Source organism: Coregonus lavaretus, assembly GCF_964263955.1.
Source record: "Coregonus lavaretus genome assembly, chromosome: 1".
NCBI lineage: Eukaryota > Metazoa > Chordata > Actinopteri > Salmoniformes > Salmonidae > Coregonus > Coregonus lavaretus.
The window spans coordinates 14,550,588-14,572,497 of NC_139988.1; the positions used below are offsets into that span (position 1 = coordinate 14,550,588).

The 21,910-nt window shown below is 42.1% G+C and overlaps 1 protein-coding gene and 1 pseudogene across 3 annotated transcripts; one reads left to right on the forward strand and one right to left on the reverse strand.

The window, feature by feature from the left end:
• Positions 1-244: 244 nt before the first annotated feature.
• On the reverse strand, positions 245-21,134 carry LOC311127604 (eukaryotic translation initiation factor 2-alpha kinase 1-like). 2 transcript variants are annotated; one of them, XM_084159423.1, is made up of 15 exons: positions 20,753-21,134; positions 19,391-19,558; positions 18,997-19,139; positions 18,841-18,884; positions 16,505-16,604; positions 16,324-16,404; positions 16,091-16,187; positions 15,912-15,960; positions 15,456-15,828; positions 15,205-15,301; positions 14,961-15,067; positions 1,635-1,755; positions 1,265-1,344; positions 830-1,063; positions 245-534 (listed from the first exon to the last, which is right to left on the reverse strand). In XM_084159423.1, the coding sequence occupies exons 1-15, from the start codon at positions 20,919-20,921 to the stop codon at positions 409-411; spliced, it is 1,989 nt and encodes a 662-aa protein (XP_084015549.1). In that variant the 5' UTR covers positions 20,922-21,134; the 3' UTR covers positions 245-408. The 2 variants fall into 2 exon arrangements, with proteins under 2 accessions (XP_084015549.1, XP_084015550.1); XM_084159424.1 differs by lacking the exon at positions 20,753-21,134 and adding an exon at positions 19,826-20,045.
• On the forward strand, positions 4,091-14,930 carry LOC311115965 (ankyrin repeat domain-containing protein 61-like; annotated as a pseudogene). The gene is made up of 4 exons: positions 4,091-4,098; positions 11,306-11,435; positions 11,760-12,010; positions 14,149-14,930. The product of its transcript is annotated as an ankyrin repeat domain-containing protein 61-like (transcript).
• Positions 21,135-21,910: the final 776 nt, after the last annotated feature.

The window sequence follows — 21,910 nt, forward strand, 5'->3', positions numbered from 1 at the left end:
AGAAAACAAAGCTTATACAACAACTGTACTCCCAGACGGTTCATGACTGTCTGATGCATGCGTAACAATAATTAACGGGAGTGAGTGTGTCTTATTAATTGCCTAGAATTCAAGTGTGGTCAAACAAATACCTGCCTTGTTGGTTTGATTACCTTCATCATATGAGTATATTAATCTCAACCACAAATTATGTAAATTAATCTTGACCAGATAAAAAATATTCAGTGTGCAATGAGACTCAAGATGAGTGTAAATTAAATAAGATTTATTGTACAGTTTTAAAATGTTAAATAATGGCACATTGTAACAGCCACACACACACATTCAACCATTTGCACCAAATGATTCATGTGGTAAGGTAAAGGGTTTGAATATAACAGGTTTGAAGATGGGCAGAGATGGTTGATGTCAGTTCTTGTCCATTGGAAGGGATGCTTGTTGCGTGCTCTGAGTCTGTAGCTGACTGATCTGTCTCCTGAGTTGAACTATCTCCTCTTCCTGCTCTTCAACTCTTCTCTGCAAGCCATGGATAACCTGGAAGGAGATGAGGGCCATTGGAGAGGTTTGATCTGTGATACCAAAGTGTAACATTATTTTCCTGATATTTACTTTTAGTAGTTTTGTACCAGATTGAACCTGGTTGCAGTGTCTGAAAGTGACCTAGGTCAAATAATTATAGCCAAGCAATACTACTAACATTTGGCTCATGTGTGTTTGAACTTGTTCAATAGCAGCGTAAATATGGCAAGCTGAAATTCAACAACAAGTACATCAAGCACATATCTATCAAAATAGTAGTCTCGTTCCCAGCCAGCCTGGTCATCCATACCATGTCTTTGCTGCTGAACAGCTCGCTCTGCAGCAGCTGTGTGGCGCTGGGTCGTAGAGAGGGGTCTCTGCTGGTCAGCAGTGTGATGTACTTGGCCAGGACAGGCCAGCCCTGGGAGAAGGAGTCTGGGACCTTCCCATCACGGAGGTCCCCTAGTGTACGCACACGCTCCATCTCTGTCCCAAAGGGCTGGAACAGCTCCAGGGCCACCACTCCTATACTGTACATGTCTGACTGTAGGGCAGAAGAAAAGGTATAGTGATCCAAATATGTTTTATATGTTGTTTTACTGTGTATCAATTGGTTTATAAATACAATTGTTATATTATCATCATTATAATTCAATAAAAGTTTGTTTTATGTAGAAAACTCACACTGATTGTGCCCAGTAATTTTGGTGTGTCAAATATTTCTGAAATGATGGAGATGATTTACCTTTGAATCATAGTGGGAGCCCTCCAGTTGTTCAGGTGCAGCGTAAACAAATGTCCCCACTCCAGTGGTGTGTGAGGAACCTACAGAAAGAGTACAAGCAGTGTCAAAAATACACACAGTACCAGAACCAGCCAGGGAAATGTGGGTTCAAGTTCAATGTTGTGTCATAGAAAGGGATTTGGATGCATAGAGCCACAACCCCATCTACTGGCGATTTCAGGAATTACACCTATACCCACTTTGATTTGATACCCTGTATACATCTTTGAGATGTTGAATGTTTACATAGCTATATATTGTAACAACTGTTACAACCACTGAGCTTGTGTTGATAGACACATTAGAAAAAGAGATTCAATCCGTTTCTCACCGGTGTTCTGTGAGGTGGAGGGTGGCTTTTCCTCTTCATCCTTTATGATGGCCCGGCAAGCCAGTCCAAAGTCTCCAATCCTCACATGGCAGTCATGTCCATGCAGGAAAATATTCCTGGGCTATAAAACAAAAAGCATACAAAATGTAAAACATTCACATAATATCACATTTTTATGGTGAGTGTGAGGTCATAATGCTATTGGAGATTCTAAAACAAGGATTCTACTCTAAAATGCACAATTCTATTTTGTCATTACCACTAGGCCACATTAATGCTTTAGTATATTGATCAACTTTTAAAAAATTCATTTCAAATAGGTAATATTAGGAACAAACCATGTCTTAACCCCTAATTCATGCATTATACACTGAGTGTACAAAACATTAGTAACACCTGCTCTTTCCATGACAGACTGCCAGGCTAATCCAGTTGAAAGCTATGATCCCTTATTGATGTCACCTGTTAAATCCACATCAATCAGTGTAGATGAAGGGGAGGAGACAGGTTAAAGAAGGATTTTTTTAAAGCTTTGAGACATTTGAGACATGGATTGTGTATTTGTACCATTCAGAGGGTGAATGGGCAAGACAAAATATTTAAGTGCCTTTGAATGGGGTATGGTAGCAGGTGCCAGGCGCACCGGTTTGAGTGTGTGAAAAACTGCAACGCTGCTGGGTTTTTCACACTCAACAGTTTCCAATGTGTATCAAGAATGGTCCACCACCCAAAGGACATCCAGCCAACTTGACACAACTGTGGGAAGCATTGGAGTCAACATGGGCCAAACCCCATGTGGAACGCTTTCAACACCTTGTAGAGTCCATGCACCGACGAATTGAGGCTTTTCTGAGGGCAAAATGGGGTGCAACTCAATTTGATAATTTGCTATTTAAAATTAATGAAGCAATAGTTAGAGCTGTGTCTAGTATTATCAAATCTCACCCCGACAACGAGCCTGTTCAGATTTGGAAATACTGTACTGTTTTTTTCTACACTTTAAAGCCAGGTAAGTGTTTAAAAACATGTTTCTGTCATTTTCTCTAGCCTAAATATCTGCCAGTGCGTTATCAGTCACAGGGTCTGATACCCTGTGAATGATGACGTTTCCAAACTTGCCTATTATTGAGAAACAGCATCAGAGCACTGACAAGAGTACAGCACTGTAATTTACTGTTTGCTGCAAGGCTACTGTTGAGGCTGAAAACCAGAATTTCACGATAACCAAACGCACAGCTTTTCAATAATGTAGAGCAGGGTTTCTCAAACGTTTTTGGCCCGCGACCCCATTCTGATATAACATTTTTTTTGCAACCCCACCATGTAAAAAAAAAAGGTTATGTAATCAACGGCCAATATTTACTTTTTAAATTGGGGCTATGACAGTCTATTACAAATCAGTCTGACAATACGTTTGACAGTATTTCAAATCTGAAGACAGTAAAACTGAAGGAAGTATGGTTTGAAGTGACTGAAATGCATCAGAAAGGTATTGGGAAGTTGAGAAGATCCTCAGGCAATAATTTTTTATGATCTTCTGCGTAGAAGATGATGATGATGATGTTATTTTCCCCCCAGTCGGATTTACTGTCTGATCTTGTCCACTCTGTTCTAATGAGGCTTGTGGGCATTGTGTTCCTGAGAGTATTATCTTTCAGTGATGGGGTTAACATATTTTGTAGTTTGAACCGTTCCAAAGATAGAGCCACATTGGTAGGAAGAAAACAGAAACCGCTGTTTATTACAACCGCATCTAGCGGTTACCGGAGGTTACTGACATAACCCCATAACCCCAGTACTATGAACCAAGCGCAAATCTTATTTTTTGAAAAGGATCTTCTACCTATGAAGTATGGAAACAAACGTCAACTTTTCAGATGCTGAATTTAGGGCTGTCCTCAACTTAAAAAAATATTGGTCAACCAAGAGTCGTCCTGTTCTTTCGACCAATCGATTGGTCGAAATGTTTAAACTTATTTTTTCCATATATAGAAAGACACACATTTTACATTTTAGTCATTTAGCAGACGCTCTTATCCAGAGCGACTTACAGTTAGTGTGAGTGCATACATTTCTTTTCATTTTTTTTCTTCATACTTTGAATAAAACCAACTACATATGCACTGAGCTTGTCTGATGCTTTAAGCACACTGTTTGATTAAATAATTAAGACACACAAATTACTCAAGAAAGAGTCCAACGGTCACACTGTATATTTAAAAAAAATGACAGGGAGTGCCTGTGTGACTGGTGCACGTTGTCTCTCTCTCCTCCCTACTGCAGCCAAAAGGCACCACAGCACAGCAAGTATTTATTGCGCTGTCCGTGCTGAAGCTGCAACATCATTTCAGCCATTTAGTTTCTTACTTGTTTCTGACTGAAAAGTTCTGTTACCGAAATCCCTAATTTGTTTAGGATAAACATTCCCTCAACCCCTTGCTCTCTTTACGTGAAACATGTACCGGTAAGCATTGCATGCATGTGACCAATAGGGCCTGACCTAAAGCCTGTCATAATCACATCAATACATTGGTTATAACAAACTCTGAACACAGTAATGTCGACAGCAAAATGGATGCGGAGGACGTGAAAAAGAATCTCGAAACGGGCCAATGTTTACAGGTTGTTCAGGAGGGATAGGGGAAGTCAGATCTTTGGAAGACATATCACTTAGTTGTGGAAGCTACTGGAAATCATGAAAAAGGAGGGTATAGGCGCAAGTGTTGCGTAAGTATTTTGTGTGCCAAACAGTTGCTGTTAGATTACAATATTATGATTTTTTCGGACCATTTGGAACACTTAATAAGTAAGTGTAAAGGAGTGTTCTAACGAAAGAAAAAAAAATATATAAAGCCTTTATTACAGTAGACTAAAAACAGTTGCATGCATTCGTGAATTGCGGTTTATTTATTGTTTAGGTTAATTATTCAAAGCTCCCTTTGTTATTTAATTTTAAAACTAAAATGCTTGATTGCATTTCAAAGCATGAATGTCTCATATGCTGTGTGATGGCATGAACGAATGAATGATTGATCAATACAGTACAGTTACGGTATTAAGACTAAACAGGACGCGATCTTAGGCCTACAGCTCAATGGTGGTTATACTGACCCTCCTAATGATAAGGACATTACTTATTATTATAATGATGATCATAATAATAATAGTAGTAATAACAATAAGAAGTAGATCTAGAAAAAGGAGGGTATAGGAGTGAGAGCTGCGTGCATATTATGTGCGACAAACAGGTGCAGTTAGATTACAATATTACTTTTCTGCCTGTTTAGAACAGTGTAAACAACACTAAATAATTCAGTAATACCAGTATGTTCTAACAAAAAAATAATGTAAAGCCTTTATTACAGCATAGCAAAGATGAAAAACAGCTGAATCTGTGAAATTGCTTTACCGACATTTTGCAATTGCATGAGGCTTGGTGTTCACCGAATCAGCTATTAAACAAACACTTGAACAGGAAACAGAAGCAAGATCTGTCTAATTTCTGTAGATATATATGGAGGATTTATAAAGCCAGGCACATTTAACAGTTAGGCTATTGATTATAGACCTAATTAAGTTAGGTTGCCTCTCTCTTCAATTTCCTTAGACAATTAGGCTAAGGCAAGGGCTGTTTCCTCATCTCTGCTGCTGCTGTCTTCACCGCATTGTTCTCAATCCCAATATGCTGATTAACTTTGCTGTTATGCACATAGCAACATAGGGAAAGGCACCAATTCTACGGCGCACTGAAGATGATCTTTCAGAACCGTGGAGAGCGAGCGTATCCAACACGGGAGAAAACACATTTGTTATAAAATATTAGATTTATTAGTGTTGCACCATTCTTTTTACATAACATAACTATATACAATTTCAGTATCACGTCTTTTTTTTGGGGGGGGGATAGATCAGATGTAATATTGCAGATAGATTGTAACTTCCATCAAATGTAATTGTCTTCATCACTTCCAATGATATGCAGAGATATATGCTATTGATGTACAGTTGAAGTCGGAAGTTTACATACACCTTAGCCAAATACATTTAAACTCAGTTTTTCACAATTCCTGACATTTAATCCAAGTAAAAATTCCCTGTTTTAGGTCAGTTAGGATCACCACAAGCTTCCCACAATAACTTGGGTGAATTTTGGCCCATTCCTCCTGACAGAGCTGGTGTAACTGAGTCAGGTTTGTAGGCCTCCTTGCTCGCACACGCCTTTTCAGTTCTGCCCACACATTTTCTATAGGATTGAGGTCAGGGCTTTGTGATGGCCACTCCAATACCTTGACTTTGTTGTTCTTAAGCCATTTTGCCACAACTTTGGAAGTATGCTTGGGGTCATTGTCCATTTGGAAGACCCATTTGCGACCAAGCTTTAACTTCCTGACTGATGTCTTGAGATGTTGCGCCAATATATCCACATAATTACCCTTCCTCATGATGCCATCTATTTTGTGAAGTGCACCAGTCCCTCGTGCAGCAAAGCACCCCCACAGCATGATGCTGCAACCCCCGTGCTTCACGGTTGGGATGGTGTTCTTCGGATTGCAAGCCTTCCCCTTTTTCCTCTAAACATAACGATGGTCATTATGGCCAAACAGTTCTATTTTTGTTTCATCAGACCAGAGGACATTTCTCCAAAAAGTACGATCTTTTGTTGCAAACCGTAGTCTGGCTTTTTTATGGCGGTTTTGGAGCAGTGGCTTCTTCCTTGCTGAGCGGCCTTTCAGGTTATGTCGATATAGGACTAGTTTTACTGTGGATATAGATACTTTTGTACCTGTTTCCTCCAGCATCTTCACAAGGTCCTTTGCTGTTTTTCTGGGATTTATTTGCACATTTCGCACCAAAGTACGTTCATCTTTAGGAGACAGAAAGCGTCTCCTTCCTGAGTGGTATGACGGCTGCGTGGTCCCATGGTGTTTATCCTTGCGTACTATTGTTTGTACAGATGAACGTGGTACCTTCAGGCGTTTGGAAATTGCTCCCAAGGATGAACCAGACTTGTGGAGGTCTACACATTTTTTTCGGAGGTCTTGGCTGATTTCTTTAGATTTTCCCATGATGTCAAGCAGAGGCACTGAGTTTGAAGGTAGGCCTTGAAATACATCCACAGGTACACCTCCAATTGACTCAAATTATGATAATTAGCCTATCAGAAGCTTCTAAAGCCATGAAATCATTTTCTGGAATTTTCCAAGCTGTTTAAAAGGCACAGTCAACTTAGTGTATGTAAACTTCTGACCCACTGGAATTGTGATACAGTGAATTATAAGTGAAATAATCTGTCTGTAAACAATTATTGGAAAAATTACTTGTGTCATGCACAAAGTAGATGTCCTAACCGACTTGCCAAAACTATAGTTCGTTAACAAGAAATTTGTGGAGTGGTTGAAAAATGAGTTTTAATGACTCCAACCTAAGTGATATAACGTCTTTTGATGCAGTTTTGGTTAATGTCGATTGATCTCATATCGAGAGGACAAGGACACGCCACATGTTATTGATGTCACGGGTGAGTGAAAGAAGGTTGGCGTGCCAAAATAGATTGGGGGCCACTGTTGCTAATCTTAGAAGGAGTACGTGGTGTAATGGCCTGGCTAGGGTACCACACGATACCATGTATGGGGATCCTATTGTAGTAGATGAGTGACACTCAATAATGGTTGGCAACTGTGGGATAGAAGTAGCTCGGAAGGCATTATATAAACTGAGACATTTTCTATGGAAGTCATTCAGATGACAAGAGGCTACGCACATACCGCTTGTCATTGAATCCAGTACCATTAAATAATGACTGAATCAACTCCCCATCTAAGTGGTCGACTACTCTCTTGCATCCTGAACTTCTCGATACCAGAAACTCATCATAACACTAAGTGTATGTAAACTTCCGACTTCAACTGTATATATATATATAAGTCACATAATTAGTTAAATAAAGTCCACCTCTGTGCAATCTAAGTGTCACATGACCTGTCACATGATCTCAGTATATATACACCTGTTCTGAAAGGCCCCAGAGTCTGCAACACCACTAAGCAAGGGGCACCACCAAGCAAGCGGCACCATGAAGACCAAGGAGCTCTCCAAACAGGTCAGGGACAAAGTTGTGGAGAAGTACAGATCAGGGTTGGGTTATAAAAAAAGATCTGAAACTTTGAACATCCCACGGAGCACCATTAAATCCATTATTGTCTGGGCGGCAGGTAGCTTAGTGGTTAAGAGCGTTGTGCCAGTAACCGAAAGGTCGCTGGTTCTAATCCCTGAGCCGACTAGGTGAAAAATCTGTCTGTGCCCTTGAGAAAGGCACTTAACCCTAATTGTTCCTGTAAGTCGCTCTGGATAAGAGCATCTGCTAAATGACAAAAAAAAAATATATATATATATATATATATATATAAAAAAATGGAAAGAATATGGCACCACAACAAACCTGCCAAGAGAGGGCCGCCCACCAAAACTCACGGACTAGGCAAGGAGGGCATTAATCAGAGAGGCAACAAAGAGACCAAAGATAACCCTGAAGGAGCTGCAAAGCTCCACAGCGGAGATTGGAGTATCTGTCCATAAAAAATAAGCAAACCCATCCAACTTGAAGGAGCTGGAGCAGTTTTGCCTTGAAGAATGGGCAAAAATCCCAGTGGCTAGATGTGCAAAGCTTATAGAGACTTGCAGCTGTAATTGCTCAAGTTTTCAGTTTTTTTGAATTATTTCTTGTTTGTTTCACAATAAAAAATATTTTGCTTCTTCAAAGTGGTAGGCATGTTGTGTAAATCAAATGATACAACCCCCCCCAAAATCCATATTAATTCCAAATAGGAAAAATGCCAAGGGGGTTGAATACTTTCGCAAGCCACTGTACATACATATAAATACATATACATACATATATATATATATATATATATACATATCCTTTAAAAATATATATTTCCCTTTATTACTCTCCAACCCCACCACCCTCCCCTAATTGGAGTAAACTAGTGAACAACAATGCTTAGGCCTCTACTTCCAGCTTATGCATTTTATGGACACAGTCAATTTTACAATAGTTCTATTTTGTTTGTTTTTACTTCTGAACTTCCTCTACCCTCAACCTCTCCGATCATTTTCATGAAGTCCATCCAGTTTGCTTCTATCTGCCATATCTTTCAAACTGTCTTAGAGTGATGGACTGTGCTGTCCCCGTGGCCTCTGATTAGTCCACTGAGACAGGAGCCAATCAGACAGGTGTATTGTGCACCATGAAAAAAGTTATAAAAAAATTGTGACTGCTCAACTAAAGAAATCTCGGTCGACTAACAGCCTATCAACCAAACAATCGACCAGTCGACTAAATGGGGTCAGCCCTAGCTGAATTCTATGATGCGATCTTGACAGAAGTCCAGAGGGGTATCCTATGAAGCAAGCTAAATCTACTCAGGCTTTTATAAAGCTAGCCAGCTTCAGTTAGCTACTCCAAAACAATTGTGCGTAACTGATGCGTAATAGCTTACTTGATATCCTAAAACATGAAAAAAGCTATATGCGTAATGCCAGTATTGTATATGCTGACAAATACTTTGTTGAGGGAAAATGTACTTGATACGATTGTGATGTGTTGTTGTCTCACCTACAGTGAGGGAAAAAAGTTTGATCCCCTGCTGATTTTGTATGTTTGCCCACTGACAAAGACATTATCAGTCTATAATTTTAAAGGTAGTTTTATTTGAACAGTGAGAGATAGAATAACAAGAAAAAAATCCAGAAAAACGCATGTCAAAAATGTTATAAATTGATTTGCATTTTAATGAGGGAAATAAGTATTTGACCCCCTCTCAATCAGAAAGATTTCTGGCTCCCAGGTGTCTTTTATACAGGTAACGAGCTGAGATTAGGAGCACACTCTTAAAGGGAGTGCTCCTAATCTCAGTTTGTTACCTGTATAAACGACACCTGTCCACAGAAGCAATCAATTAATCAGATTCCAAACTCTCCACCATGGCCAAGACCAAAGAGCTCTCCAAGGATGTCAGGGACAAGATTGTAGACCCACACAAGGCTGCAATGGGCTACAAGACCATCGCCAAGCAGCTTGGTGAGAAGGTGACAAAAGTTGGTGCGATTATTCGCAAATGGAAGAAAAACAAAAGAACTGTCAATATCCCTTGGCCTGGGGCTCCATGCAAGATCTCACCTCGTGGAGTTGCAATGATCATGAGAACGGTGAGGAATCAGCCCAGAACTACACGGGAGGATCTTGTCAATGATCTCAAGGCAGCTGGGACCATAGTCACCAAGAAAACAATTGGTAACACACTACGCCGTGAAGGACTGAAATCCTGCAGCGCCCACAAGGTCCCCCTGCTCAAGAAAGCACATATACAGGCCCGTCTGAAGTTTGCCAATGAACATCTGAATGATTCAGACGAGAACTGGGTGAAAGTGTTGTGGTCAGATGAGACCAAAATCAAGCTCTTTGGCATCAACTCAACTCGCCGTGTTTGGAGGAGGAGGAATGCTGCCTATGACCCCAAGAACACCATCCCCACCGTCAAACATGGAGGTGGAAACATTATGCTTTGGGGGTGTTTTTCTGCTAAGGGGACAGGACAACTTCACCGCATCAAAGGGACGATGGACGGGGCCATGTACCGTCAAATCTTGGGTGAGAACCTCCTTCCCTCAGCCAGGGCATTGAAAATGGGTTGTGGATGGGTATTCCAGCATGACAATGACCCAAAACACACGGCCAAGGCAACAAAGGAGTGGCTCAAGAAGAAGCACATTAAGGTCCTGGAGTGGCCTAGCCAGTCTCCAGACCTTAATCCCATAGAAATTCTGTGGAGGGAGCTGAAGGTTCAAGTTGCCAAACGTCAGCCTCAAAACCTTAATGACTTGGAGAAGATCTGCAAAGAGGAGTGGAACAAAATCCCTTCTGAGATGTGTGCAAACCTGGTGGCCAACTACAAGAAACGTCTGACCTCTGTGATTGCCAACAAGGGTTTTGCCACCAAGTACTAAGTCATGTTTTGCAGAGGGGTCAAATACTTATTTCCCTCATTAAAATGCAAATCAATTTATAACTTTTTTGACATGCATTTTTCTGGATTTTGTTGTTGTTATTCTGTCTCTCACTGTTCAAATAAACCTACCATTAAAATTATAGACTGATCATGTCTTTGTCAGTGGGCAAACTTACAAAATCAGCAGGGGATCAAATACTTTTTTCCCTCACTGTATATAAAAAAAAATAATAATACAAAATAAATTAAATACTCGGATGCGGTGGGTGGTGTGCGCGCCTCCTAAGTCGAACCAGCAGGCCGCTCTGAGTGCCTCTCTTCCGCCGGCGATGTTTTGGTTCGGCCTCTGGAATCAGTTAAATTGCCCTGGGGAGAGCGAACAAAGGATCTGCTTCGGGAAAGTCGTATTCCTGGACGTAATGCTGGTAGTTTTGGTGAGTTACCGCCGCTCTGATATCCAATAGTTTTTACCGGCTGTATGTAATGTTATAAAACATTTTCTGAGCTAATAATGTAAAAAATTATAATAATACTAAGAGCTAGTTGCGAGGCCACCATCTCCGTCGGCACCAGTTGGTACCACCAGCAAAACAAAACCAGCAAAACAAAACCATTCTAACATGTCCATTTCCTCCATGTCCTCATTCTTGCAACCTCCAGGGAACAGCGAGGCCGCAACGCCCTGCACCTGGTAATCACCCACTGGCCCACCATCCTGGCCTCTTGGCCCAAGCCACGCACCAAGTTTGAGACGGCCATGATGTCCATGCAGCACCGGGCCGAGGCCTGCGTCAGGTGCTCTCCAGCCACGGAGTCAACATCAACGGTCATTGATTGGTTAATTGATAGATAGATTGGTTGGTTAATTGATAATTTGAAGATACTTCTAAAATTGTTCCATCACTTGAAAAATGAATGCATACACTTAAAACAATTATCTTAAACACAAAGCATGATGAAGTTGCCTGTAGACGCTGATGTTATTGTCAGCTTTGCATTTCCCCCCAAGGGTTCAAGCTGATCCAAGATCTGTGCCTAGATTGTGTGCCTAGACTTAAAACCAGAAGTCACAAACACAATCAACATCTTATTTCCATTGATTGTGGTCTTCTAGGTGGAGAGTGACGGCCACCGCACTTCAACAAGGTTGATCAGGCTGGCTGTCATCTCTGTATTGAGGATCCCGGCAGCCATATGCAGGGTCATGATCCTGTTTGATTTTTGCGCCGTTCGCTACGGAGCTCTGCCCGCTATCCGCATCCTGGCACCTTGGCGCCAAAATCAACAGGATGCCTGTTGCCAGGATCCCTGCATATGGCTGCCGGGATCCTCAATACAGAGATGACAGCCAGCCTGATAAACCTTGTTGAAGTCGGCCCCAATTAAAACCTACTCAAACCAGAAACCGTGGATAGATGGCAGCATTCGCGCAAAACTGAAAGTGCGAACCACCACATTTAATCATGGCAAGGTGACTGGGAATATGGTCAAATACAAACAGTGTAGTTATTCCCTCCGTAAGGCAATCACAGGCAAAACATCAGTACAGAGACAAAATGGAGTCGCAATTCAACGCCTCAGACACAATACGTATGTAGCAGGGTCTACAGACAATCACGGATTACAAAGGGAAAACCAGCCATGTCGCGGACACCGACGTCTTGCTCCCAGACAAGCTAAACACCTTCACCCGCTTTGAGGATAACACAGTGCCACCGACGCAGCCCGCTCCAAAGGACTGTGGGCTCTCGTTCTCCGTGGCCGACGTGAGTAAGCCATTTAAGCGTGTTAACCCTCGCAAGGCTGCCGGCCCAGACGGCATCCCTAGCCGCGTCCTCAGAGCATACGCAGACCCGCTGGCTGGAGTGTTTACGGACATATTCAATCTCTCCCTACCCCAGTCTGCTGTCCCCACTTGCTTCAAGATGTCCACCATTGCTCCTGTACCCAAGAAAGCAAAGGTAACTGAACTAAATGACTATCGCCCCGTAGCACTCACTTCTGTCATCATGAAGTCCTTTGAGAGGCTAGTTAAGGATCATATCACCTCTACCTTACCTGACACCATAGGCCCACTTCAATTTGCTTACCACCCCAATAGATCCACAGACGATGCAATCACCATCGCACTGCACACTGCCCTATCCCATCTGGACAAGAGGAATACCTACGTCAGAATGCTGTTAATTGACTATAGGTCAGCCTTCAACACCATAGTACCCTCCAAGCTCATCATTAAGCTCGGGGCCCTGGGTCTGAACCCCGCCCTGTGCAACTGTTGTCCTGGACTTCCTGACAGGCCGCCCTCAGGTGGTGAAGGTAGGAAACAACACCTCCACTTCGCTGATCCTCAACACAGGGGCCCCACAAGGGTGCATGTTCAGCCCCCTCCTGTACTCCCTCTTCACCCATGACTGCGTGGCCATGCATGCCTCCAACTCAATCATCAAGTTTGCAGACGACACAACAGTAGTAGGCCTGATTACCAACAATGACGAGACAGCCTACAGAGAGGAGGTGAGGGTGCCAGGAAAATAACCTCTCACTCAACGTCAACAAAACGATGGAGATGATCGTGGACTTCAGGAAACAGCAGAGGGAGAACGCCCCTATCCACATCGATGGGACCGCAGTGGAGAAGGTGGAAAGCTTCAAGTTCCTCGGCGTACACATCACTGACAATCTGAAATGGTCCACCCACACAGACAGTGTGGTGAAGAAGGCGCAACAGCGTCAGGAGGCTGAAGAAATTTGGCTTGGCCAAAGACCCTAAGAAACTTTTACAGATGCACAATTGAGAGCATCCTGTCGGGCTGTATCACCGCCTGGTACGGCAACTGCACCGCCTGCAACCGCAGGGCTCTCCAGAGGGTGGTGCGGTCTGCCCAACGCATCACCGGGGGCACACTGCCTGCCCTCCAGGACACCTACAGCACTCGATGTCACAGGAAGGTCAAAAAGATCATCAAGTACATCAACCACCCGAGCCACGGCCTGTTCACCCCTCTATCATCCAAAAGGCGAGGTCAGTACAGGTGCATCAAAGCTGGGACCGAGAGACTGAAAAACAGCTTCTATCTCAAGGCCATCAGACTGTTAAATAGCCATCACTAGCTGGCTTCCACCCGGTTACGCAACCCTGTACCTTAAAAGGCTGCTGCCCAATATACATAGACATGGAATCACTGGCCACTTTAATAATGGATCACTAGTCACTTTAATAATGTTCACATACTGCTTTACTCATATGTATATACTGTATTCTATTCTACTGTATTTTAGTCAATGCCACTCCCGACATTGCTCATCCTAATATTTATATATTTCTTAATTCCATTCTTTTACTTTTAGATTTGTGTATTGTTGTGAATTGTTAGATACTACTGCACTGTTGGAGCTAGGAACACAAGCATTTCGCTACACCCGCAATAACATCTGCTAAATATGTGTATGTGACCAATACAATTTGATTTGATTTGTTTTTGGTTAATTGGTCTTTTTAGTTCCTTTGTTGTTTATGTTTTGTGTTGAAGGTGATGAATAAGTCGGGGAACAGCCCCCTCCTCCTGGCGGCAGCCAACAAGCCAGTGAAGGCCCTGTCAGTGGACCTGAGCTGTATCCCTGAGCTGCTGGACCAGGGGGCTGAACACAGTGAACCATGCCGCGCGCACGGCCCTGCACGAGGCCTGTAGCGGGGGCCACGAGGCCGTAGTGGAGCTCCTCCTAAAGTATGGAGCCGGCATCAACCAGCTGACCACTGCAGGGGAGAACTTCCTGTTTCTGGATCAGAAGCTCAACCTGAGGCACACCTCTCTGCTGGGGAAGCTGCTTACCACGACCTACCACCTGACCAACAGAGGTGGCCACCTGCTCAGGGAGTACTTTGACCAGAGGGACCAGCTACAGCCAGCAGCCTAGGAGCCTCATATGTTCCACATCTACCAGCTCTATGGGAAGAGTCACGGTAGAGGGAGCCTGAAGCAGGTTCTGCTAGACAGGGTGCATGACTTTGTTTAATCACTGTGAAAACGCATGCAATGTCACGTTTATTAAGGAGGGTGATTAAATCCCACCTCGGTTCCCCCGCTTTCCCAATATGGAGGACTTCACCATGCCTCAAGGAGTCTAACTCCTCCTGTCCATGAAGGTGAAAGCTAGGGCATGTTACTTTTACATTTGAACACATATTACCTCGTGTGATCTACCTCATCAGAGAGAGGCAAAACCTCCTTTGTGATCATTTGATGGTGCACTTATTTTTCTTATGAAATAAAATAATAGTCACTTAAATAATATACACTTGTAAAGAACATACCTTCAGGTCTCTGTGCATGATACCTCTAGAGTGAATGTATTCCACTCCTTCAAGTATTTTATGTAGAATGCTTAGGGTTTGTTTCGTGTCCACAGACCCGTAAGGATCTGTAAAACAAAAGCCAAAACATACTCATTACCAAATTCTGCATAATATAAACTTAATCAAAACATTGATAATGTTGCATGAAGAGCCAAAGCAACAAAGGGGTGCATCTTATTGTGAAAGTTATATATATGCTCACTTTGTGAGGTGTGTTCGGTGGTTCTCTCTGAGATCCAGTCTTTGAGCGAACGTTCACACAGCTGCATCTGAATATACAGCATAAGGTGGAACTGCACCTGAGGTAGCCATTGAATAGTGTCCAGTAAAATCAGAGTTTGACAAAAACATCATCTATACATACAGAGAGTTGGAAGATTAGAGGATTGTGTTAAAACAACAGGATAAGAGGCCCTACTGAGCTCCATTATATAGGTTACACAGTATAAATACCTCCTTGGCGGGGCATTTCGTGTCCCACTCCTCGCTCCCCACGTCGATGTAGGAGTTGTTGTTCAGCTCAATCCTGTTCCTGGTTCCTGAGGCCTCCTCCGACAGGGCCGAGCCATCCCAGCTGACCGCAGGGCAGCCGTCCGGCGTCAGGCCACGCCGTCCCAGGAACACACAGGGGACAAAGTTCTCTGGGACACGGGTGTGGCGCATGGTTTTAGGACACACCGCCTGCGTGCTCTTCTCCTCTTTAGGGGCCAGGGCTTTCACCCGGAGGATCTCTGGTGCTTTACCTATGGCCACTGGCTCCTTTGGGTAATCTGAGCTCTCAAAGACTATTGAGGAGCCGTTGCTACTGCCGGTACTCTCCTCAGTGCTGTGAGAGTGGAAAAATACATGTTTCAGAATCGAATATGATACTGAATCATGTAATTCAGTTATACGATATAATAATCGTACCGTTCTGGCAGCGCAGGCGTTTCCAGTGCTGAGAGTATTGATGCAGGGTCTGAAATTGAGAAATTGTACCAAATGTGAAATGATGTGAAAAAACAACAACAATGAAGAGAGGTTAGCTATGAATAAATTAAATCATTTGAATGTAGAACATGTCAGAGGAGAGAAGTAACGGAAGTCACTGGTAAAAGCAGGTGCGACATGCTCCATCCAGGCAGTGTGGTAGCCCACTACATTGATGTGCTGAAGACTGGATAACACTTTCACCTCTCTGAGAACCTGAAACAAAGACAGGAAAATACTCAATGACTGAAACTCACTTGTGTCCATTATCGAATACTGCACTGAAGTATACTGCATTTTTGGATCATTAAAACTCAATACATTTTAAATGAATTGTGGAAAAATAGCATACCTTCATGCAGTCTTCCCGTGAAACATTCTTGATGAGAATTTTCTTCACAGCATACTTCTGCCCATCCAGCTTGTTTGTTACCTAGAAAGCAAATGATAAAAACAAAGAGGGGGAATTTACTCCACTGTAGGTTTTATTAATGCATTGGTATCATTTTTATTTTGACTGGACAGTTCAGTACCTTGAAGACTTTGCCATAGGATCCTTTTCCAAGTCTAGAGAGCTCTTCAAACTCGCTGAGGTAGCGAGACGTCTGTGCCTGGAACAGACCTTCTGTTGGTCTACGGTGAGAGGAGGACAATTAGCAAAGAGACAGATCCTCAAGATCCTCGAGATCCTCTCACAACGCAACATACACAGATCCTCTCACAACGCAACGTACACAGATCCTCTCACAACGCAACGTACACAAATCCTCTTATAACGTAACGTACACATATCCTCTCACAACACAATGTACACAGATCCTCTCACAACGCAACATACACAGATCCTCTCACAACGCAACATACACAGATCCTCTCACAACGCAACGTACACAGATCCTCTCACAACGCAACGTACACAGATCCTCTCACAACACAACGTACACAGATCCTCTCACAACGCAACGTACACAGATCCTCTCACAACGCAACGTACACAGATCCTCTCACAACACAACGTACACAGATCCTCTCACAACACAACGTACACAGATCCACTCACAACGCAACGTACACAGCAGTACATTTAATTTATTTTTACATTTTAGTCATTTAGCATACGCTCTTATCCAAAGCAACTTACAATTAGTGCATTCATCTTAAGATAGCTACAGTGAGGGAAAAAAGTATTTGATCCCCTGCTGATTTTGTACGTTTGCCCACTGACAAAGAAATGATCAGTCTATAATTTTAATGGTAGGTTTATTTGAACAGTGAGGGACAGAATAACAACAACAAAATCCAGAAAAACACATGTCAAAAATGTTAAAAATTGATTTGCATTTTAATGAAGGAAATAAGTATTTGACCCCCTCTCAATCAGAAAGATTTCTGGCTCCCAGGTGTCTTTTATACAGGTAACGAGCTGAGATTAGGAGCACACTCTTAAAGGGAGTGCTCCTAATCTCAGTTTGTTACCTATATAAAAGACACCTGTCCACAGAAGCAATTAATCAATCAGATTCCAAACTCTCCACCATGGCCAAGACCAAAGAGCTCTCCAACGATGTCAGGGACAAGATTGTAGACCTACACAAGGCTGGAATGGGCTACAAGACCATCGCCAAGCAGCTTGGTGAGAAGGTGACAACAGTTGGTGCGATTATTCGCAAATGGAAGAAACACAAAAGAACTGTCAATCTCTCTCGGCCTAGGGCTCCATGCAAGATCTCACCTCGTGGAGTTGCAATGATCATGAGAATGGTGAGGAATCAGCCCAGAACTACACGGGAGGATCTTGTCAATGATCTCAAGGCAGCTGGGACCATAGTCAAGAAGAAAAAAACAATTGGTAACACACTACGCCGTGAAGGACTGAAATCCTGCAGCGCCCGCAAGGTCCCCCTGCTCAAGAAAGCACATATACAGGCCTGTCTGAAGTTTGCCAATGAACATCTGAATGATTCAGAGAAGAACTGGGTGAAAGTGTTGTGGTCAGATGAGACCAAAATCAAGCTCTTTGGCATCAACTCAACTCGCCGTGTTTGGAGGAGGAGGAATGCTGCCTATGACCCCAAGAACACCATCCCCACCGTCAAACATGGAGGTGGAAACATTATGCTTTGGGTTGTGTTTTTCTGCTAAGGGGACAGGACAACTTCACCGCATCAAAGGGACGATGGACGGGGCCATGTACCGTCAAATCTTGGGTGAGAACCTCCTTCCCTCAGCCAGGGCATTGAAAATGGGTCGTGGATGGGTATTCCAGCATGACAATGACCCAAAACACACGGCCAAGACAACAAAGGAGTGGCTCAAGAAGAAGCACATTAAGGTCCTGGAGTGGCCTAGCCACTCTCCAGACCTTAATCCCATAGAAAATCTGTGGAGGGAGCTGAATGTTCGAGTTGCCAAACGTCAGCCTCGAAACCTTAATGACTTGGAGAAGATCTGCAAAGAGGAGTGGGACAAAATTCCTCCTGAGATGTGTGCAAACCTGGTGGCTAACTACAAGAAATGTCTGACCTGCCAACAAGGGTTTTGCCACCAATACTAAGTCATGTTTTGCAGAGGGGTCAAATACTTATTTCCCTCATTAAAATGCAAATCAATTTATAACATTTTTGACATGCGTTTTTCTGGATTTTTTTGTTGTTATTCTGTCTCTCACTGTTCAAATAAACCTACCATTAAAATTATAGACTGATCATTTCTTTGTCAGTGGGCAAACGTACAAAATCAGCAGGGGATCAAATACTTTTTTCCCTCACTGTAGGTGGGACAACAACACATCACAATCGTATCAAGTACATTTTCCCTCAACAAAGTATTTGTCAGCAAAGTCAGTGCTAGTAACAAAAGACAATGTTACCTTTGCGTAAGGCTCTGGGTGTCTGTATTTAATAATATTTTACCCTGAAATGGCAGGAAGAAAACTGGTCAGTGAGCAAACATCAGTGATAAACAAGAAACTTGACCATGCATGTCCCGCATTACATTATCACTAAATGGACACATCAAGTGTTACCTGTGGGAACGGGAACAGGGAGGTGCTGGCAGCACGCAGTAGTTCAGTGAAGGCTCTGTTGTGTTGGAGTCTGACCGTGCTGAACTCATCACTGATGGCCAATGGGGAGAGGAGGTTCATCGCTGCTAAACGCTGACCAATGACTGGAGAGGATGGCAAAGACCAGGAAATAATTCACTGTAGGTGTTCTCTTTTTTCTACTAATGAATCTTCACGCAAAAAATAATCTTTACAGAAGTCAGTGATGCAAAAGTGTTGCAAAAACACAGAAACCCCCCCGGAGTTTACCAAGTTACTTTGTTTAAAATAATCATATCCTAACCTCCCTCTACACAACAACCAGAGAATGTTAATGTTCTACTGACAGAGAGAGAGTTTAGTCGATCCTCTTTACCTTTGAAGAGCATATGTGAGCGGGTCGGGTCGCTCTCGTAGACAAAGCACAGGTGTTCCAGCAGAGACCCCAGCAGAAGGTGGTTGGGGATGGCTGAGGCGAACTCCTGGATGGACAGGTACTGCTTGCCAGCCATCAGAACCTCACAGTTGTTATCCGAGTCTGACGCTGTGTTTACATAGAGGAGAATGAGAGACAGGACAGAGGAGCGAGTGGTAAGTGTTTGTAACAAGATTATAGATTATGTAATAGATGGATAAAAGCAAAGTTGTGTGTCTCAATGGTGAACAGTCCCCTCCAAAACGTCCTGTAGCCAGATGATGGCCAACATCACATAACAAATAATCACCAACCTATTTTTGTGATTACTTCAATACCCCTTTATAAAGAAAATAAGCTTTGTAGTTAACAGATGAAATAGAAAATGTATCTTACCTTCGGCAATAACTTTGGCAATTAACGCTGCAATTTCTTTCTCCCCTAGGTCCATTTTGTCTACCAGTATGTGTGATATTGGCTCAATATGAAAAAATTCCAACACTAATGCTAAATTAACCTAACCACTTCAAAGTCAGCCAGCCCATCTTGTTTATGCATGCTGGGGTGTGCTCAGTGGTAAGGCTTATCTGTCTACAACAGTACACACTGGCCCCTCCACCCCAGGTCAGTAGCAAAATATAAGGAGAAAGGGAGTGTGAGAAACATGACAAAACTGTATGTAATGTACTCTCATATTTGTGTATGCTGATTGTTGGTTTATTCTGTACTCATTGGATTTGGCAACAGTTTATGATGTTGAATTGACTGTCTGCCATCAGTATATAGTACTGTACTGTAATGGGAAGCATGTCCACTGGTTGCATCACTAGAGGGTTATGACTGGGAAGAAGGTTATCTTTTTGGGGCAGCAGAAATGGTCATGCAGCCAACCAACCAATAGGAGTAAAGGAAAGACATGGCTATAAACGACATTCTAGAAAAATATCTCACTTAGCTGATTGGTCATAGCTAAATTAGTTATTTGTCAAAATGTGAGGAGGGATGTAGCCACAGTTGTGATCGATCTATCTATCTATCTATCTATCTATCTATCTATCTATCTATCTATCTATCTATCTATCTATCTATCTATCTATCCATCTATCTATCTATCTAATCTATCTATCTGCCCCATGGTACTGATGATGAGGGTGTGGATCGAAAGCAGCCCCCAAAACTGAGTTTGGGTAGGTTCAGTGGGTAGGTTGAGAGGTTTGCTGACAGCAGGATGACTCCGCCGACAGCCCCACACATGACTTCTCAATTCTGCCTAGCAAGTTAGCGTGGCCATATTTGAACAATGTCAGGTGTCTGTCAACTTACTGTCAAATTTAACCTCATCGTCATCTTCACTGGTGGTCAAATTAAACACACTGCGCTCATGTCTGGTCGTGTTGGTTGTGGTGGTGGTTAGATTTCGGCGAATCAAGAAGTTGCTCATGCAGCTGCTACTTGAACTTTCCTCTCTGAGCCCGTACGGAGAGCTAAACATAGCGACGGCAGCGATTTAGGAAGTTTAAGCTTGTTAACCTATTAAATGTGAAATAACAACTTTAAGAATACTTAGGCTTTAATATTTTCCATTTCGCATTAATGATAACGAGTTAAGGTAGACGTTATTCTAAAATAATAATGTCAAAAGCTCGCCAGAAGAGTCCCATACGGTCTAGTGTCAGCCATTTCGAACGACACACATAAAGGGAGTGAAGTCTTGTCTTAAAACACCATGAGCTGAACATAAATGCAGTTGAATAATTTCACGTCCACTGTGAGGAGAACTTATAAATTAAGTCTGACTTCATTTGTTATATATTGATGAGATTGTATCCCGTTTATATAGTAACCCTATCCATTTATGCAATAAGTTTAATTCGGTCTTGTTCGTTTTATTATTTTGTGCGATAAGTCAGACAGTCCCTGCAGCATCTCATCTCATTTTGTTCCTTATCCTGTGATACTGGCAAAGGATGATGTAATGCTAGAAATATTTATTGGTGACATACAATTACAACCTTCATATATATATATATATATATATATATATATATATATATATATATATATATATATATATATATATATAGCTACAAATATGTATTGGTGACATACAATTACAACCTTCATATATATATATATATATACATATATATATATATATATATATATATATATATATATAGCTACAAATATGTATTGGTGACATACAATTACAACCTTGATATATATATATTTTTTTAGCTACAAATATTTACTGGTGACAAACAATTACAACCTTGATATATATAAAAATGTTTTTACATAAGGTGAACCAGAACTAATACAATATAGACTAAATATATGACTCTGGGGTGAACCATTGAAAAAGTCAGTACTTTTTCATTTGAGCCCATCTCTAAAATAGGTATTCTTTCTGATTATGGTGTTAATAAAAATATTTTTTTAAATGTTATTGTCTTGTATATATATACAATTTTAATAATG